General features: G+C 46.7%; 1 protein-coding gene across 5 annotated transcripts in view; it reads right to left on the bottom strand.

Moving 5' to 3' along the window:
• Tns3 (tensin 3) overlaps positions 1 to 21,111 on the bottom strand; it is a 240,450-nt gene that overhangs the window by 177,663 nt on the left and 41,676 nt on the right. For all 5 annotated transcript variants that reach the window (XM_052199263.1, XM_052199269.1, XM_052199266.1 and 2 more), the window contains 2 exons: positions 18,321 to 18,432; positions 1,646 to 1,683 (listed from right to left, as the gene is read on the bottom strand). Coding sequence is in view for 1 of the 5 variants with exons in the window: in XM_052199266.1 (XP_052055226.1) it covers positions 1,646 to 1,683; positions 18,321 to 18,432 (150 nt within the window). In the remaining 4 variants the exon portion in view is untranslated. Of the gene's footprint in view, positions 1 to 1,645; positions 1,684 to 18,320; positions 18,433 to 21,111 lie in introns of those variants that run through there.

Raw genomic sequence — 21,111 nt, forward strand, 5'->3', positions numbered from 1 at the left:
AGGATGTTAAGAACTCTGTGGAATATTCTGTAAAAGCTTGGAAGATAATGTTGAGAACAGTGCAGAAGAGGCTTGACTTGTGAAATTTCAGAGGGAAAATCAAATACTCTTATCAGGGCTGTTGCTGTTTTGATTGTGAAGATTCTGTGGTTTTGGTTAGCTGGGGCTGAAGAATTAGCTGTGATTAACAAGATACCAAAACTACTAAAGTGAAACCTTTGCATTACTAGGAATATTGATGCTGGTTAGCTGGAGCTAAGAAATTAGCGGTGATTAAGAAGAGACCAACATCATTGAAGAGAAATCTTCTGAGAAGTGTTTTCTAAGAGCACATAGAAGCTGTGTTCCAGAGATAGCCAAGGTTGTAGCTTGTGTTGTGGCTGGACTTGGTAACCCATAAGAATCACCCGGGTGGTACTGGTTTTGAAGAGGTCATGAAATGCAGCTGAGGCTTGACACTGTGAGAAACCACCGAAGGACATTATCAAAGGTATAGCCTAAGTTACAACTGATTGCCCAAGACTGAAGAAGTCATGAAGGAATTGAGGCTTGACACCATGAAGAGAGCTTATGAGAGCCTCTTGGTAAACCTGGTTGCAGCAGAAGACAGCAGTGTTTTGGAGCTGCCAGTACCATGAGATGACCACCAATAACAGCAGCAGCAGCAGCGGATTACAGGCAGCTGGAGCCTAGACGGCAAGGTGTGTGCTACAAAGGGCAGAGCTGGAGGAATGACCCAAGCCCTTGGAGGAGACCATGACTAGATCCCAGACATTAGAGAGTTAGAGCGTGAGTTTGTTTTTGATTGTGACTGTGCCCTGATATATTTCCCTCTTGAAGGAAGAAAATATTTTAGTGGAACCCACAGTTAAGAGACGTTTAATTGTAAAAAGACTTTAAATTACAAAAGAGATTAGATATTTTAAAGAGATTAAAATTTTGATATGTAAGAATTTACAAAGACTGGAGGACTTTTAAAGTTATTTAGATCTTGGAGATGAATAAGAAAGTAAGGGTTGAGGCGTAATAGTGATGTGTTTGTGTGTCGAGTTGATAAGGGGTCAATTGTACTGGCTGGTTTTGTGTATCAACTTGATACAAGTTGGAGTTACCACCGAGAAAAGAGCTTCAGCTGAGAAAATACCTCCATGAGATCCAGCTATAAGGCATTTTCTCAATTAGTGATCAAAGGGGGAGGGCCCCTTGTGGGTGGTGCCATCCTTAATGCATCCAGGTTGCCCAAGTTTCCCCAACCACAGTGACAACTAACCACTGTCCAATACACTCCTCTAGGCTGAACATGGGCCCTGACTCTCTGCTTCTATGCCTTTGTCCCAAGAAGAGATGCCAACACTCGGAGAAAGTAGGGATCACTCAGCGCTGAGAAGGAGCTGGTGGGACGGCCATGAAAGGATGATTGAGGTCTTATCTGAAGTCACATTCTTCAGAATTATTTGCTATAATTAAAAACATGGATTTCAAAGCTTTGTCGGTTTGCTCTTGAGATGAAAGTTACATCCCACACTCGGTGGTATCCCCCAGCCTCTGCTTGCAGGGCCTCTTTCAGAGGGCCCCTTCCCTTTCTGCATGTCAATCAGCGAAGGCCAGCTCAAAGAAGTCCCAGGGGAAACCGCAGAATGCTTACCTGGGCTTCACATCTCTTGTGGCAGGAATACTTGCAGGCTGGAAGAAAGAGAAAGAATGTCTGTTAGTCATACAATCTCAGGTGACACTTGCCAGGTCTCCGTCCTTGAGAAAGGAAGGCTCTAGCAGCATCCACCCTGACAAGAAGCGGCTGTGCACTGAGAAGGCAAACTGAGACAAAAGTGACACCTAAGAACCAAGGTACAGCTGTGTGGCCGGTTGCACAGGTGCTCAGCAGGTATCAGGACTTGGGTGATTCAATTCCCAGAACTGGGAGAAGAGGAGGGGAGGGGGAAGGGGAGGGGAAGCAGAGGAGGGAGGAGGGGGAGGAGGAAGAGGAGGAGGGGGAGGAAGATGGAGGAGGACGAGGAGGGAGGAGAAGGAGGAGGGGAAGGACTGAGGAGGTAGAGAAGGAGGATGGAGGACGGGGGAGGAGGACCACCACAACAAAATCTCAGACAGCCCAGGCAGAAATTTATCAGGAGTGGGGGTCTCAATAAGTAAATCCATATTTTTAAGAGTCAGTCAGCCAAGCTGGAGACCTAAAGAAGAAAGGCAGGAAGGACCTGGAGAGCAGAAGTCCTTCACGAACGCCTAGAAGTAAAAACTGAACTCTGGGGAAAGAAGAGGAGGAGGGGGAGGGGAAATGGAGAAGGAGGAGGGGGAACAAAGCCCCAGGCATTTGATCAGAGCCCTCCTAGGAGAGGGAAAGTCATGAGTTCATTTGGTCTCTGCAGGTTTCCACTTCCGGGAGATCTAAGCAGACACTGTCAGAATAAATTCATGTCTAAATTCCTACAGAAGAGTCCTTCAACAGAGGCCATTATGTGAGCAGAACGGGTTCTGTGTCATGGGAGGCCCCGACAATGAAGACAGGGTGCTGGAACCAATGTGGATTTCACAGGCTCTCCCCTCTGGCCCGGAGGCAGGCCGCAGCTGGCCTCAAGGAATAAAGGGGCCAGTAGCAGCAGCGTGTCACAGTGTAGTGACAAGACCGTACGTGGCAGAGAAGGCAGCATGAGGACAGTGGGAAATGAAGCAAATGCATGTCAGATCACCACAAGGACCCTTGGCAGCACCACCAAGGCTTCAGTGCCTTCCCCAAGGCACCTGCCTGAGACTTCCTTTCTGGGCCCCGCCCCTCCAGCAGGCCTCCCCAAGGCAAATTCCAAGACCTCTCTGGACCTCTGTTCCCCCTCACAGAACTATCAATGTCAAATGGAATCCTTCATGGGCGCCTGCTTTCAAACTACAAAGTGGTGGCCTGCGTGGTAAGTGTGCAGAGCCCAGACAACAAGGCCTCAGAGGTCAGAGACAGGGGACCAAATCTCAGTTTGGTTCTGTGAGTGCAGAAACTCAGCACCTGAACTCAGTTTCCACTCTGTCAGGCCACTCTGCATTCTGGACAAATACTTTTAACCAAAAAGGCTCACAGAGGTTTCAATAAGGCTGAAACAGGTAAATTTGCCCAGGGCTTATGAGTTTGTGAACCCCAGGAGTTAACAACTTATTTGGGTTTGTATCCATGCATGATCTTGTTTTTTAACTGTCTGTCCAAGCTTTTGAGATTTGCTAGAATACATACCACAAATATGTATTCTTCATCTTCTAATCAGCACAACACATAAGCATTTTCAAAATCAAGAAAGATTTTTACTAGCTAAGAACAGAGCTTCTATGAGAATTAAAAACAAACAAAAACAAACAAACAAACAAAAACAGACATGGAGCTAAAGAGATAGCTCAGTAGCTAAGAACACCAGCTCCTCTTCAAATGGACCAGGGTTCAAGTCCTAGCACCCACGTGGCAGCTCACAATTGTCCCTAACTCACAGTTTTAGGGGATGTAGCACCCTCACACAGACATACAAGACATGTAGGCTAAATACCAATGCACATAAAAATAAATAAATACTTGAAAAGAATTAAAAAAAAAAAACCAGAAGCCAGTTCGAGCAGGGGAAAGGAGAAACAGTGGAAAATACTAAAATAGGAGGGGATAGCACAGCCCAGAGGCAGCAGGTGCCTTTGTGATGATGACCTTAAGGATTCTAACCCATCGTACAATGAATCACCGCTGTCTGCATGTTAGAAGGGATAGTGTGTAGCTTCTGGGGGCAAAGAATATGATGGCTTCTGTCACTCTACAGGGCCACTTCAGCAAACGTGCAGAGCTGCCAATTTGGAAAGAAATGGAGGCCACCAGCCACCAGCTCAGCTCAGTCGGCCAATTCCATGGGTGTGATGTCTCAGTGACAGGAGACTCCAACCTACGCCAGGCCTTCCGATGACAGGCAGCCTCTGAGGAGACGCTGAGTGGGAACTGCTTGGCCCCCACACCTCACATTCCCAATCCAAGGAGCAGTGAGGAAGAGCAGATGCTCCCAGTCATGCCAAGGCACTAACGGCCATGCTCTCAGCACAGTGGAGTCCAGCGTCTCCGTCCCTAGTTCAGATTTCTGCTGCCCGGGGCTTGCTGCTTACAACTGCCATGGAAAATTGCCATGATTCAGTGTCGCGTCGCCCTCAGGGAAAGCTCAGCCCCCTGAGCATCAGCCCCAGGTCCTCAGTGGACCCACGCTGACAGCTCCCTCCCTCCACCTACACTAGTTACACCCGGCCCTCCCCAGCCTGGTTTCAATGTCTGTTCTAATTTTCCTATGCTTGCCTCTGAAGCCCACCCAGCTGCCTTGTTGTCTCTGGCCCCAAAGCTTGTCATGCCAGGATCATGTTAACAGCCCATCTCTCGGGACAGGCTGCAATCTGGAGGTCAGTCATTCTGTGTACCATCAGATTCTGCTCAGGGCAACACTATGAGGGGCCCACATTCGGGACCTCACTATTCAGTGCCTCTAGCATGGACTGTGGAGGTATTCCTAAAACTCATTGCTTCCCTCTCTTCGTGCTCCTTTTACTGAGCGGAGGTCAGACTCTGTGGATGGAACCTGGGGATTCATTCATACATTAACTGTGAATGAACCATGACCTGTGCTTGTCATGGCCAGCAAGATGGCGCACAGCAAGGAGCTTGTACCTGACAGCCTTTGGCTCCCCCGAGGCACCGCGAGTAGGAAGCCCCTCACCCCATTCATTAGAGCTCCCCACCAACAGGCACACAGACCCCCAAAGAAAAAATGTCCCCAGTCCCAGCCACCTCCCCAGAAGCTATCACAACTTGATCTAAATACGGGGCTTTTTAAAAAACTACTATTATTTTTATTCTCTGTTTCATTCATTAATTTAATGCACCCCAATTACTCTCTGGACTTTCATAAATGTTTAGCAGCTGTCTATTAAACAAATGGTCCTGACTTACTGAGAGTAAATGGATAAGGCTGCAGAGATGGCTCTGTGGTTGTGAGTACTGGTGCTCTTGCAGAAGACTGGGTTCAATTCGCAGCACCCACGTGATGGTTAACAGCTGTTTAAAACTCCAGTTCCAGGAGTTCTGACACCTTTTTATTTTTGACCTACATAGGCATGCATGAGATACACATGGGGTGCAGATATACATGCAAGCAAGACAAAAGTAACTAAATCTTAAATTAGTTAATCAATTAATTATTTTTTTAAAAAAAACAGAAGGAAAAGGGAACCTCTGTTGCTGTTATTCTTGGGACAAAGTCTCCCTTTGTAGCTCAGGCTAGCCTAACTCTCCCAAGTGCTGAGATTACAGGTGCTTAAGTCACCAGTTCTTGCTTCATTTGGCAAAAGAAAAATCAACTGGTGTCCCTCAAGCTTGATTCTGCCTCCCGTGCCATTACTGGTAGATTAAAATCCATATGGTATAAAGCTATGCTGTTATCAATACACACACTGCAATACCACCAAGACTTTATCGAAATCACTTAGGGACAAGGAGCCTGCTCATCCTAACCTTAAGTATAGGCAGTGTGCCCCTTCTCCAAAATGCTTAGGACCTGGAGGCTTCAGATTTGGGAACACTTTCATAGATTTTGCTGGATTATTTGCTTCCAAAAGTCCAAAGTTTGAAATGCTCCAAAATCTGAGCTGTGTTGTGCATCCAAATGTTAGATTTTGAAACATCTTGGTTTGTGAAGTCTCAGATCAACCTCTATGGTTTTTTTTTTAATCCAAAGATGCAAAGTAAAAATAAATCTAAAAATTTAAAAGAAAATGGGGATGTTACTCATCCACTTCTTCCCCTCCAAGCAAGCAAATCCTGACCAACTTCTCCTTGCTGAAATCACCCTATATCCCCCCAGACTGAAGAGCAGGGTCTCACACTCTGGGCTCTGCTTCCTTGTGTTAAAAAAAAAAAATGGCCAGAAAGAGGACGTAGCAGCATCATCAGTGCTACCATCAGCTGCTCAGAGTCCCGGCAAGTGCCATTTAACAAAACAGCTTCCTTCCTCCCAGCCCACGACCTTCCCCTCAACACCAGGCTCATGAGACTCAGGGGTGTGTCTCAGTCTTTCCAGTTCTCCCTCAACACAAGATCCCCAGAGGGCCTTGGGCCTTGGGCTCATGGTGAGCTCTAAGCTCTCTGTGTGTAACAGCTGGGTGCCTTCTCGTCTCTCCACTGATAGAACCATACTTCTCAGCTGGCCTTGGGTCTGTCTGCTATTCCCACAGCCACACAGCATTCCCCAGAAAGATGGCGTGCTCTGGGAGTCTCCATGCTCATGTTCTGAGATGCTTCAGAACCCCCACACACACACTCCAGTGCTGGCCAGTGTCTCCTGACTCCAGTGCTGGCCAATGTCTCCTGACTCCAGTGCTGGCCAGTGTCTCCTGCCTGTTCAACCCTCGCAGGTCGAGGTTTGGTCTGCTGCTCTGTACTGTAATGCTATGCTCTGTATCCCAGGGTCTAGTTGCCTCAAGACTAGAGATTTCTCACATATCACCTTTTGTTGTGTAAACCTTGCTCCTTAATTTAAAACTCTTGGTGAAATAAAGACTGTAGCTGGGAAGAAGAGAGGGAGGCGGGGCTTTGGTTCCAAGACTCGGGCCATGAGGAGGGAAAGGAGGAGAAAGAAGAAAGAGCCACAAGGTAGGTGGATTGTGAGCGCCTGGCCCTGAGGGCTAAGGTGTAGGAGTAGAAGTAGCCCAGGTGGAACACGGTGATATCGCACCGTTACTGACAGGGAAGACAAACTAGAAGAGAAGGTTGATATTCATCCAGTTCTAATGCTTTAAGGCTTATTATAAATATAAAGGTTTTGCGTCTTTTTTTATGGGAACTAAATGATCAAAGGTGGGGTAGAAACCCCCAAATAATAGTTACTGCAACCTTCCTCTCCCACTTTCTCCTTGCTGACAGAGTCATGTTTAGCCTCGCTTCCCCTCACTCCATCCTTGTCTGAGTCACAGGAAGGTTGCCCTTAGAAAGAGTGAGATCCGGTTTGGTCGAGGCCAGTAGCTGTCAGAGGGATCTACAGACCTCCAGGTCCCCAAGACTTCATAATAGGTTGATGAGGCCAAAATACTTTTCACGTGTCTCTTCCCCCTCCTCCTGAGTTTACACAGTGTGGAAACTGCTGATAAATAACTGTGCATGCATTTAGAGATCAAGACTAACTTATACTATCTACCACTCCTTCTATACCAGCAGACACTTGAGATAAAAAAAAATACAGCTTCACTCAAGAAGGCCCTGATGAGGGCTGGAGAGATGGCTCAGCTGTTAGGAGAGCTGGTTGTTCTTTGACAGGTCTATAGTTCAGTTCCCAGCACCCACATGACAGTTCACAACTGTCTATAATTGTAGTCTCATAGGATCCAATACCTTCTTTTGATATGTAGCCACATATACAAGCACAACAACCATATACATAAAATACATAAATAAATAAATTAGAATTTCAGTCATCACCTCTTCACTGTTCCGTGAGAGCAGAGGGAGATTTGCAGTGAGTGTCTCCAGATTGTCTGGGAACAGGACCATGTGGGAATGAGGCCAGCTAGTAACTGGACTGGTGCAGCTGTGAGTTGTTAGCTAAACTAGCCACTTACTCAGGATCACCATTTTTATTTGAAAGAACCTTGGCAAACAAAGTATGATTATTCAGAAGGGGCTGCCTGCCAGTTTCTCAAAATTAAAGTGAGCCTCTCATACCAAGGTCAAAACTTCAGATTTCAAGTGGAAATTCTCTCTTTAGAATATCTACAACCAAAACCAGGAGCTCCACAGCATCAAGATAAAATCAACAGATATTACTAACAAGTATAGGTGTTTCTCTGGGATTTTAAAACAGGTGCCTCAAGACTTGGAAGTCTCTAAGTTAACAGACCAGGAACAGACCAGGGTACTGTGATACTTGCTTGTTCAAAGATCCACCCAACACACAAGACCATCCAAAGAAAGAGTTCAAACAAAAAGTATTGATTCCATTTCAGACTCCACAGAGCAACTAATCTTTTAAAAACGATTATTTTTGAGTTTTGATATGAAATCTGAACAGAGGCAGTGCAATCTGAAAGGCTGTCAGTAAGCTTCCCTTTTGTGTATCAACCCGGGGCTACTTGCTTTTCCAGCTCTTCCGCGGTACAGAGGCTGAATGCAGAAGAAAGCAGGGGGCGGGGCGGGGGTTCCTACCTTACACAGAACAACATCTCACTGCTCCTTGTAAATGAGAGTTTTAAGAAAAGTCATTTTTCACTAAAAATATTTACATTACCTTATAATAGTGTTATTACAGTTCCTTTTAAGCAGTTTATTTTACATATCATCAGCTTCCATTTCTATCACATTAAATGGTGATAGGGACTGGTCATATCTACAGGGATCTTTATGGTCTTCTAAGTGGCCTGAAACTCAGGGTGACAGTGAAGGCATTTTGGCTTACATAAACAATGACAACCTGGACAGATGACAATCCCATTCACCCTTCTTGACTGAGGCTTTTAGAATGGGGAAGAGATCCACTTCTGATAGAAAGGCAAATAAATCCAACCTAGCCAGTTCTATCAAGTTCTTTACTCTCTTAAAAAAGACACACAAGGAAAGGGGCCCCTTCCCAACTGTCCACCAACTGAGGACGGAGCTAGATTCTACCAAGAGAAAGCGGCTGAAGTTGGTCAGCACAGTGGGAACTCAGGCACAGTCCTGGGCTCCAGGCCACTAGCCCTTCCTTGAACCTCCGGGCCCAGGAGAAAACCCATGCCACCAAGGCTAACTGGGCCCAGCATGTCTGGCTGCTATAGATAGTGCTACTTGCTTTACACACCTTGCCCCACTGGCTCCCTTGGTAACCACAGAGAAAAGCATATTCTCGTGTTCTTCTTCTATTTTACAAATAGAAAATAGAAGCACTGGTCAGACATGGTGGCCAATGCTCATAATCCTAGCACTCAGGAGATTTGAGGCAGGAGGATCATACATTTGAGTCCATCTTACTCGAAGTGAGTTCCAGGCCAGCACATATTCTCAGGTGAGCCTGATTTACACATATGATGTGCAAGAAGGCAGAGGCTCTTATATGCCTGGTGCAATGATTGGGTTCCAGGTCACTAAGCCAATAATGCAAACATCTATCAGAAACTGTACCAACTGAGGCCTGTTGTCCCCCACCTCAAGGAGGACCTTAACATTGCCTGCTGCCACCACCTCTCCTTAGGTAATGTAATAGCAGAAACCTTTTTGATATGAAAAGACCAATTACCTGGACTATAAGAAAAAGATAGATAGATAGACCACTAAAGATCTGACATGTGAAAGTACTTTCCATAAGCCAAGGCTAGAAGAGTCCAAGCTCCTTGTTTAATATGAAACAAACATAAGGGACTCATCCATCCCTAAGAAGCTGACACGGGAAAGACATCACAGGTTGCCTTAAAGGGAGGAAGAGCAAAAATAGGCAAACACTTTGGTCGATGAAAAAAAAAAAAAAAAACCAAGAGGACTAACTACTTGAATTTCAGATATGCCAAAGGGGAGAGGCAGAAATGAGCATGAGATGTCGGAGACTATCTTTGTGATGTGAGAGTGGGTAGGCACTGGGTAAGTCTGAAGCCTAGACAACTTCTGTATGCTACAAATACCACGGTTAGAAGGGGATGATAAAGCAAGCGAAAGAGAATTTGCAATACGTAAGATAGAAAGGTAAGAAACACTGATTTGTTTAGAGAACAAAGTCATTAGAAAGTTGCAAATGTTTTTGCTTGGTGTGTGTGTGTGTGTGTGTGTGTGTGTGTGTGTGTCTGTGTCTGTGTCTGTGTGTGTGTATCTGTGTGTGTGGTGTGAGAGAAAGGAGAGAGAGAAAGCGCACATTCTTAACATAACAAATTCTGAGAAATCAAGAAAGGAAAAATGCCATCTAATTTTTAAACAAGCAAAGGATCTGAAAGGCAGGTCTGCTCCACACACAGAACAGAGGCAGACATTATTTCAGGCAACGACTGGAGTATGCATTTAATAAACAGTTGCTGAAGTGCGATGCTCTGAAGCTTCGTGTGCCAGATGCCGGACCTTCAGCACGGCAGGCTTCACTGAGAAAACTTCCCTCACTTCCTGCACACTGAGCTCCACAGAAGGGTCAACAGCACATCTACACTCCCTGGCCACAGAAGGGTTTGCAAAGCCAGGTGTCAGAATCCAGGCTCCGCACGCCTGTGGTTCACATCCCAGCCATCTGGCTCCAAAAGGCCTGACACTGCTATACGTGGTCTTGGAGGTGATATTCTTCAAAGTGTCTCCATAGGCCTCGGGAATCCAGGCTGCAGGCTGACAAGGTTGTCAGAGTCTTTTATACAACGCTCTACAGATATTTACCAAGTTATAAATGAGCCTGTGAGTGAATCACCCTCTGCTTCACATGTTCTCTAACACCTTCTGCAGGGACACTCTGAGAAGCTAGTCCCTGAGCAGTTCCCAGTGGCAGCCGGCCGGCCGGGCGTGACAGCCATGAGCACCCAGCACTGTCTGGCAACGCTATGGAAATCAGCAATCCCGCCAGGAAGGAAAGGTGTCTGAGTCACCGTTGCTGTGGAGCGAGAACTTGTGTTTTATCCTCCAGGCTACCCAAAAAATTTAAAAATCAGAATCTGCCTGCAAGATTTACTACTAACAGGACCCAGATGCCCCTGGCCCACAGAAACCTCAAAGCCTAACCATCCAGACCTTTGAGTAACAGTAGGAAGAAGCCAGGGATTTCTTTGTAGAAAATGGGACATTTCAGTCAAAATCAAGAATTGAGAAGTAAGTATGGGAGAGAGAATCAGGGAGAGAACAGTGCTCTGCACCAGATGAACGACAGCTCCCCGGGTACTTCTTCTCCCTCCTGGTTCCTCTAAAAGGTTCCATCATAGACCATCTCTCAGGATGGAGCAAGACAGATGGTAGAGGAGGGGGCGGGGCGCTGAGCCAGGCTGGGTAGGCACGGGAACATTTTAAGGAAGAAAATACAGGAAATTGGAAGAGGCTGTGCTAGGGTTGTCAGGGGGAGTCACCTCTAACTGCTTTGCTGAAAAATTTAGCGTTACCCACTTCATGTGGATTTAGAGATGGAGGGGCCAGACATTTATCTGCCAACTTCATCTAGATTTTCAATCGGCCCCGTCGTCCCTGTGTGCCTGCTGAGCGACTTGGGGCACCCCTAGCAGGAGCTCTCCGGCTGGGCACCAGACAAGCTGAAGAACAGCCAGCGTGTCATGCTCACAGAGCCTGTCAGCACCCCAGAGTAACCATCCTTTTCTTCATTACCACAGGTACCCTACTGCATTCCTGCACTGGATGCCTGCCCACCAGACACGGGGCTCTTTATAAAGAAAGGGCCTTCGTGATTAGCTTACCCTATGTTATGTGGCTAATAATGAAACCACGGTCTGAAGGAAATCTATTTTGGCTCGGTTCCTCTCCAAGGTACAAAGGCCACATCTGGTGATGGCTATCTTGATGGCAACATCCCAAGACAGAGCAGGACAACACAGGAAGCATACGTGTGTGCATGCGTGTGCACACATGCATCCCTCTTACAAAAGCACCAGTTCTTAATCCATGCTAATGACTATAATCCTAATGACCTTCCAGAGGCCCCAGTTCTCAATACCAGGGTCGGACCGTTTTCACCCCTTTAATATTCACAATAGAGAGTACGGGAAGACAAACCATAGTCAAAGCATGCCCACCAGCACAAGCACAATAATATACAAGCATCAACTTGCTCACCCAGTGTGCTACACGAGAGAGCTGCATACAGGAGCAGCGTGCCCGCTCTGTACCAGGGACGTGCTCAGCACCGCGGCAATGCCAACCCCTCGGCCTCCTGAGCTTCCTGCTCGGGCAGAAACCAAACAAAATTCTACTCACTGACTGACCACCCAGACATGAGGAGAGAATGAGGGCAACAAGGTAACTTCTGAGAACCTGAGGCTTGAGCAGAAAGCCAAAGAATGGGGGAAGCTAACCAGGAAGCAAGTCCAGAAAACAGCATGGCGGGGCACTGTGACAGGGTGGGTCATATATCCTGGGGTGGATCCACAGCAGAGGCCCAGCTTCAAGGCCACTCAGAAACAAGTGCAATCCTTCTAATGGAGGCTTTATGGCTTCCCCAGCTCCCCAAGAGCCACAACCCCCACAGGGGCCATTTATCAGATAGCCTGTATATCAGATATTTACATTATGATTCATAACTGTAGCAAAATTGCAGTTATGAAGTAGCAATGACATAATTTTATATAGAAGTCATCATACATGGAGAACTGTATTAAAGGATCCCGGCATCAGGAAGCATAAGAACCACTGCTAAGGAGAAAAGGTATCAAAAGGTAGGGAGGCAGTTACCAAAGGCAACCCAGCCTGGACAGCCAAAGGCCAATGTGGGAAAACTGACTTAGGAGGAGGGTGCCCAGTCTGCAGCCCAAGGTAGGCACTGGGCTCTAGGAAGGCTACAAGTAGCACCAGGTGGGGCTGGGAACCCAGAGCTTGGATAGAAGAATAGAGGCTGCTCTGCTCACAACATCTGAGAGGAACCGGTTCGAGTCCCGGGTATGAAGAGATACCGACCTAGCAACACAGAGATGCCAGAATCCCCACTTTGTCATGAGGGAAGCTGGACCTCTTAGACACATGCTGTGCTGCTTTCATTGGGCCCTGGTACCATTTGAAAGTCCACTTTCTGTGGCAATGTGAAGCCTCCCATGCCCACACAGTGTAGGACCTATGACATTTTCCTAATGCATCTCTGGTCTGCCAGACTCTGAGCCACAGCGCTGCGCACAGCAGTCAGTGTCCTTCCTCGGCCTCCCAGGCCTACCCGGCCGGCACCACTGGCTGTGGAATTTGCACGGTGCTTCATATCTGAAAGCACTGGTTGAAGGATTCTGGGATCACACATACAACCCAGAGCACCAGGGCATTGCTTCCTGACACACTACATCATCCTCAAAGAGAGGGAAGCATTTGAGAGACAGGATGAAACCTCTTCATGCTAAGTAGTACCCGCAGCAACTGAATTTAATAATAATTACAAAATAAAAGAGAGGTCATGAGAAAGATCAGACCTAAGATTCCTGGAACATAATTTCAGGGCACTGAAGAAAAGCAGCAATTGCACAATAATGGAATTACTATCCTTGTGTGTATAAATATGATGTCTCAGTCTGTTTGGGTTGCTATTTAAAAAAAAAAAATCCTCACAGCCTGAATAACTAAGCTACAATAGCGAATGTATTTGTCATAGTTCTGGTCCTAGAGCAAAGCAGTGGGTGAGGAGGGCCTCTTCTCACACACTGCACAGTGCTCTCTGGTCTGTCATCCATGGTAGAGAGAGAGGTAAGACATCTATGTGGCAGCACAGCACTCTGAGAGTTGGGGGATGGGGGACTCTACTTGTGACATCTCATAGCCTAACAGAAAATGAGAACATAAAGGAAAGTTAGATAATGTTAATGTCCTCTGGACCACAAAGCCATCATGCCGGCCTTCACTCTTATGAAGGCCTGAAAGCTTCTCTGGGACCTGAGAAACTGAGGCATTTATCTGGAAGTGATAACAGGCCTTACCAAATCCTTAACAACTGGACGACAGAGGAGCTGGCTGAACACATCCTCCATACCCAGCAATGCCTACGCCATCTTTTCTCTTTCAAGCACCTCCCAGGCATGCTCTGCCTAAGATTACATTACAGGCATGGTAGAACAGACAAGTGCAGCTCTCCAAGTGCCCTGAGCCAGAGCGATGCTCTCCTGTGGGTGTACAGACATACATACAGATAGGTGCATACACACGCCTGCAGTCGAGGGATGGGCATGTTCACACACAAGAGCAAAGAATCCTATCTGCAACCATTCATATGCACAATCCCAGCTACATAAGTAGTGCCCGCCTACTTGCGTGTACACAAGCACCATGCAGTCAGATGCACACAACCACACACCATTTTGACGTGCCCACTGAGACATTTCACATAGCGCTTACTCAGAGACTTCACCAACAGAGTTCACAGGAGCTACTGACCAGCCTGAGAGTCTCCGCTTTACAGAGGGAGGCCAAGCTCAGGCAGCCAGCCGCAGGGCCAACACAATGAGCATTGTCCAGCGTAAGAGACGTGGTTCCCAGCCAGCCAGCATCCCCTGACTATAAGCTAAAGCCTTGATGCTGCTTTGGGTTTCTCCTCGATGCTCTCTTTATGCAAAATTAGCAAAAGCTACTTGAGGTGTTAATGGCAGCATGTTAAGGTAGAAAGAAGACTGTATGTGCTGGTTCCTCAATAAACCCGGCCCTCATTATGTGAAGAAAAATGACTCTTCGTGGGGGACAATGAACACGGTGCATGGCAGTCTCTGCTGTGGGTGTTGGCAAATGGAGCTCTTCACCTAAAGGCCCCTCCCGCCAGATAGATCTATGCATGACCCGCTCCTGAACAGGAGGAGCCGAGACACTTGTGCGTTTCAGACACGTAGGCGCACCATCAGAGCACTGTCCATAAAGGACTATTGGGAGAAGTAACTGAAGTGTTACAAAGCTGGCTGCAGGCTTTGCACCCTCCTTGCCAGCTCTCAGGTGCAATCACTCCATGGGTCCTGGTCCTAGAAGGAAACTTTGTCAAGGCTGCAGCCCAGGGGAAAGGCCGCTCAGCATGCACTCAGCTGATCCACTATATTACGTCATCTCCACCCTGCACATACCTGGCCAATGCTGACTCAGGAGACCACACAGCCCCACCTCACCTCGATGAACCTCTCCTTATTTTTAGACTTGCGGGGCACAGTTATCGATCCAGTCATTTATTTTTGATTTACTTCTATTCATTGATATCATTATGGAGGAGTTTGTGTAGGGGAGAACGCAAGTGCCGTGGGGCATGTGTGGGGGTCCGAGGCCAACTCTGTGGAGTCAGTTCATTCTTTCAAACTTCATATGAGTCCCAGGAACCAAATTCTGAGCCTCGGGCTTACACAGCATCTTACTCAACAAAAACTTTGGCCAGCCCCAAGATCCAATTCTTAAAATACAAGTGTTTCCATGAGAATGGGGTGTGCAATTCAAATAAACTCAATGGTTGTCTATACACGCTATGTCCCTAGGTATATGAGGCCTCTATCAACTCAGGCCGGGGACTGTTGTGAGAGGGACTTCAGTGGGCACATCAGAACCGTATGTGGTTGTGTACGTCTGACTGCACAGCTTGTGTGTCCACATGTGGATGGGCACTCCACCTGTTGTCACCAACACTGTAGAGCAAGCTTGGTGAGGTAAATGGCACACTGAGAACATGCTCTCTGATCTGCACACAGAAGGGACAATTACCAGGGCTGCTGATGTGGACGAGAAAGGCCTGGTGCTATGACACAGACCTCATGAGGGCTCAGTTACTATGACGGGCAGTAGTGTTTGCAAACAGGCCAGACAGTCCTGAGGCACTCAATGGTACAGTCCTTGTCTGGGAATAGACTCTAGAACCTGTTCTCTACCCAGAGTGAGAGTGGCTGCTGGCTTCAGGCCCATGAGTACAGCCTTAGAGAGCTCACAGACACAAATGGGGGGCCCCCTCCCCGCAAGACCAACTAAAGAGCCCTGCTCCTCCTACAAGCACCAATGACCTGCCCTCAGCGCCTTCCTTTTTCCTTTTAGGCCTACAGTAAGCAGATGAAGAGACACTGTTCCTACAGCTGTGCCATTCCCATCAGTGACACAAAAAGGCTCCCACTCAATCAGTGAGACCCCTTCCCACCACTGCCTACCTGACCTCAGCATCAGCAACATCCTCCCAGACACTTGTCCTCTAGGGTCTATGTCAGGGTTTAGAGCCACACTGGCCTGTAGGAGACTGACTCAGAGCAGAAGGCAGAAGCGGCCCTAGCACTCCACAACGGAATTAGGCTGAGAAAGGTGACATTCAGCTGGACTGCAGTGGGAGGCAGTCACTTGGACTCACGTAGAGACCAGGACCCCGACCCCCTGAAACCTAGGATAGAAGGAAACACCTAGGGCTCAGGAAGCAAGAGGGACCCCACCCCCCACCCCCCAGCAGGCATAGGGTAGGAGGAGACAATGAGGCTCAGGTAGACAGAAGAACTCACAGCAGGCCTAAGGTTAAAGGAAACACCTGGGGCTCAGGAAGCAAGGGGACCCCAAGTGAGCAGCCCTGGGATGGAAGCCACAGGCGAGCAGCTGACATATTCTTTAGCACTGTGTAGCAGAGGGCATCAAACTGGAATACTACAGCCTAGACAGATGGCCTTTAATTCTAAATAGACCTCTACTCTTCCACAAAGGAACTATTGGGTGTGGCAGTGAACGCTACAATCCCAGCACTCAGGAGCCAGCCTAGGAGCAATAGAGTCCAAAGCTAGCCTGCTGAAAGGAACACTAACTCTACGGAGGGAACCCTAAACCTCCACAATTGCCTAGACACCAAAGAATGTTCCCCCAATCCTTAAGGGCTTCCTGGGCTGTGTGGTGGACCTCACACCTTGACCCAGGTACACACATTGATTACAGAGGTGCATCCACGTGGAATCACAAAAGAATTCAAAGTAGCACTTACAGTAAGGTTTAATCATCAAGAGAAAAAGACAAATGGGAAGGGGGGGAGGCAGAGGGTGTCAGATGTAGGGAGAGCAGGAGAAAGAGAACAGAAATAGGAGGGGGGAGCCTCAGTGTGCCTATGGGGGCAACTCTAGGTGAGACTCCTAGCAATGGGGAATATGGATCCTTAAGTGGCCACTTCCTGTAGCCAGACATGACTCCCAATGGAGAGATCAGGACAGCAGCCTACCCACAAAACCTTGAACCCCAAAATATGTTCTGCTTACAAGATGTGCAGGGACAAAGACAGAGCAGAGACAGAGGGAATGGCCAAACAATGACTGTCCCCAATCCAGACCCATGCCATGGTCAAGAACTAATCCCTGACACTGTCAACGACATTCCGTTATGTTTGCAGACAGGAACCTAGCATCACTGTCCTCTGAGAGGCTCCACCCAGAAGCCAATGGAAAAAGATGCAGAGATGTACAGCCAAACTTCAGATGGAGCTTGGGGAGTCTTACAGAAGAGTTGGGGGAAGAATTGAGGGCCCTGAAGAGGACAGGGATTCGGCAAGAAGACCAACAGTAGCAACTAACCTGGACCCTTGGGCGCTCCCAGAGGCTGAACCACCAACCAAAGAGCACACATGGGCCCGACCCAGGCCTCCCCGCACATATGTAGCAGACGGGCAGCTTGGTCTTCATGTGGGTCCTGAACAACTGGAGAAGGTCCCTCAATCTGTTGCCTGCCTGCCTATGGGCTCCCTTGTCTGGCCTCAGTGGGAAAAAATGCACCTAGTCCTGCAGTGATTTGACTTGTAGTTGGGGGTGGGTGACCATTAGGGGGGGGGGTCCCCTTTCCAAAGAAGAGGGGGAGGGAGGAATGGGGGGAGGATATATCTGAGGGGGGTACTTGGAGGAGAGAGAGGGCTGAATTGGGGTGTAAAGTAAATAAACACGTTTAATTTTTTTAAGAAAGAAGGAAAGGGAAGGAAGGAAGGGAGGGAGGGAGGGGGGAGGGAGGGAGGGAGAAAGGAAGGAAGAAAAGAAAGAAAGAAAGAAAGAAAGAAAGAAAGAAAGAAAGAAAGAAAGAAAGAAAGAAAGAAAGAAAGAAAGAAAGAAAGAAAGAAAGAAAGAAAGAAAGAAAAGCCAAGCTGGTGGCTTGGTTTAGAGACAAGATCAACATTTTCCACAAACAGACCAAGAGATGCCAGCATACAGAAGACCCTCACACAGGGGCTGGAGAGATGGCTCTTCAGTTAAGAGCACAGGCTGCTGCTTTTACAAACTGTATGGCAGCTCACAACTGTCTGTAACTCCAGTTCTAGAAGATCTGACACCCTCACACAGACAGACACGCACGCCAATCATCAATGCGCATAAAATAAATAAATAGGAACTGTAACTCAAGAATAGACACTTCATTTGCAGACTGTAGGAGATCTGAAACCCTAAAAAGTGAAGTGTAGGCTGTAATGACCTGACTCAAAGCTCAAAATGCCCACAGCAATCCACTCTCCTGTGGTAACAGCTCTGCTCTTTCTAGAAAAATTTCCTTAGGAGCCTGTATCTTTGTAAACATGGGAGGCCCTGCCAGGTGGGGGGTTGGAGTGGGGGTGAACAGAGGTGCTATGGGGAAATTCCATGACTTAACTTCTGGAAACTCCCAGAGGAATGACTGTCTTCACTTTACTGTTTGTTTAGCTTGGATCTAACGGGAGAGATCAAGGCCATGGACTTACCTCGGCAAGCAATCCCTTGACCGGCAATGGTCTGTCGACACACTCCACAGACTCTGGGCTTTTTAAAGTCCTTTTTCTTAAAGTTGTGTGAACACGTGGTAAATTCTTCCGGCTGAAAGAATAAAGGAAGAAACTGTCAGAGCTTCAGCTCTTGCATCTTTTTTTCCCCAAGTTCTTTCTTGGGAGATAATAAATCTAGTGAGCCTTGAACACAGCTGAAAGAGGAGCTCTACTCTTCCCAGATCCCAGAGCCAGGGGATGGCATTCTGGAATCCAGAGGGCAGCTCACCCTCTCTCCGTATGCGCATCTCCCCCGGGGTGCGTGAGGACTGAGACAGTAGGCAGCTACCCAGGTGATAACAGCTGCTGCAGCCAGAGGGCCTTACATCATCCACTGCAGCAACAAAGTGACCATACACCCTTTCTGACTCTCAAGGCTTTTCCTCCTAGAATAAAGGATTATCGATGGGCAAACAAGTAAAAACTCGCTGCAGAGTTTTCCCCGCAAAGATGTCCCTAAATAACCACTAACGTTCTGACTACTCAGGCCAGCGGGCTAGGTGTGTTGTTCTACAGAAGAGAAGGTCCTAAGATGATAACTTGACCGTCAATGGTCTGTCTGTCCCCACACTCCCTGTGCTCACTCAAAGTTGAGCATAGTGTTTGCTTGCTAGAGATCAGGAACCCCAGTTTTGCCTGACTCTACAGAAAATGCAAAACATTGCCTTGCAAAAATTAGCTCTACAACAGTGGCTCTCAACCTTGGTAACGCTGTGACCCTTTCATACAGTTCCTCATGTTGCAGTGACACCTCCCCCGACCCCCGCAACCCTAAGACTGTTCTCATTGCTACTGCACAACTGTAATTTTCCTACTGTTATGAATCATAATGCAAATCTCTGATACGCAACCCCTGTGGAGGTTGAGACCTGCTGCTCCACAGGGACTGCCCTTCTTGGCCTGTATAAGCTATTTGGGAAGCACTGCCCTGAGGCGGCTACTGCTATCCAGTAATATGCCTGCATTTCAGAGAAAAGCACACCAGAATACCACAAAGACTGTCAAATTTCCCAGAATCCTAACAAAGTAAAGTTGATGTAGGCTGGCAGCCAGTCAGAAATTATCAGGCACACAAAGAGACGAGAAAACAGAATTCATAAACAGAAAGAAAAAAAAATGGAAAGAGATTGAGAAGTTAAAATTAACAGACAAGGACATTAATGGTTTAAGGCCATTGTAATACATCTACTTAAAATGTATAGACCTGAAAAAGGCATAAAGATCCAAGGAAAACAGCCACACAAGGAAATGAAGACTTCTGAGGTAAAAAAATATATATATATGGGATGTGATTATTGGCCAATTACTCAAAAGACAGATCAGTGAACTTAAAACTGTGAAAACCTGTCACTATGAAGCAAACAAGAGACAATGTACACAAACAATCATGGGGGGGCGGGGCAGAGGGAGAATTCTCACAACCAATGTTGACCTGGTGTCCCTAGTCGGGAGGAGCACAGAACGGTTAATGGAAGAAATAATGACTAGAACCACCGTTCTAGTCAAAATGCAAGGAAAACTGTAAAGCCATGGAGCCTCGATACAAGAGTTGACAGTAACTACACCAAAGTGCATAACAATAAATTATTCAAACCCAGTAACAAAGAGAAAAATGTTAAAAAAAAAAAAAAAAAAAACACTCAGAGCAAAGAAAAAGACTTGTCACAGACAGGGAACAAACCATTAGGATTAACAAGATTTCTCACTTCAAATTTGTTCAACTATGAGGATAAAGAGATGACTCAGTGGTTAGAACCTAAATTTGGTTCCAAGCACACACATCAGGCGCCACATACCCACCTATGATTCTACTGCAAGATTACTAGATGTCTCTGGCCTTGGACATCTATATTCATGACACACAGATACACATGCACATAATTTAAAAAAAAAACATACATCTTTAAGAAAATAATAAATTTGCAAATATATGTGAGAAGTTGGTGGGACAATACAAAAACACTAAAGGAAATCAGTAAATCTACAATATGCAGTCAAAATAACTTCCAAAAAATGATATTTACTCAAAAGCTGAAAATTAAAGGAATCCACCAATAGCTGACCCACATCTTAGATATATTAAAATCAGTCCTTAGGCAACACGACGCTGGAAATAAGGATTTTACATAACAGATAAGAGCACCCAATGGCACGTACTTGGGTAAACACTCAGGAGGGAACTAAGCCTCAAATGAAAAGCAGTGCAGGGTAACAGCTACGAAATACAAGCTGCCTAGGCATCCGTCAACTAATAAACAGGTGAAAAAAGAATGCAGTTACACAAAGGGATTTTATTTAGCTTGTAAGGAAAAATGAAAACTTCAGGAAAATGGATGGATTTGGAAAATATTTATGAGTTCCATATCCAAGGTCCAGAAAGACAAACGCTACACTTCCTCTCTCATATGTGGATTCAGCTTCAGAGTTGTAGATCTACGTTTAGATCTGGACTGCCTAGAGAGGCCAAAACCATAGAAAGGTACACTGAGGAAACAGAGTCTTAAGTCAGGCATGAGTATAGCACCAGAGGTGGTGGAAAAGGTTACACGGATGAAGAGGCTGAGAAAAAGCGGTAGAGACGGGGCTAACCAAAGCTACGGAAGAAGGAAAGAACCACATGAAAACCTACGATTTTGTGGGGTGGAAATTTTAAAAGATAAACTTTTTTTTAAAAAAGGAGTTTAAATGGAAGTGGCCTACAAGGATGGATAATGTCGCTCCCAAGAGGCAC

The sequence above is a fragment of the Apodemus sylvaticus genome, chromosome 11 (assembly GCF_947179515.1).
Source record: "Apodemus sylvaticus chromosome 11, mApoSyl1.1, whole genome shotgun sequence".
Lineage (NCBI taxonomy): Eukaryota > Metazoa > Chordata > Mammalia > Rodentia > Muridae > Apodemus > Apodemus sylvaticus.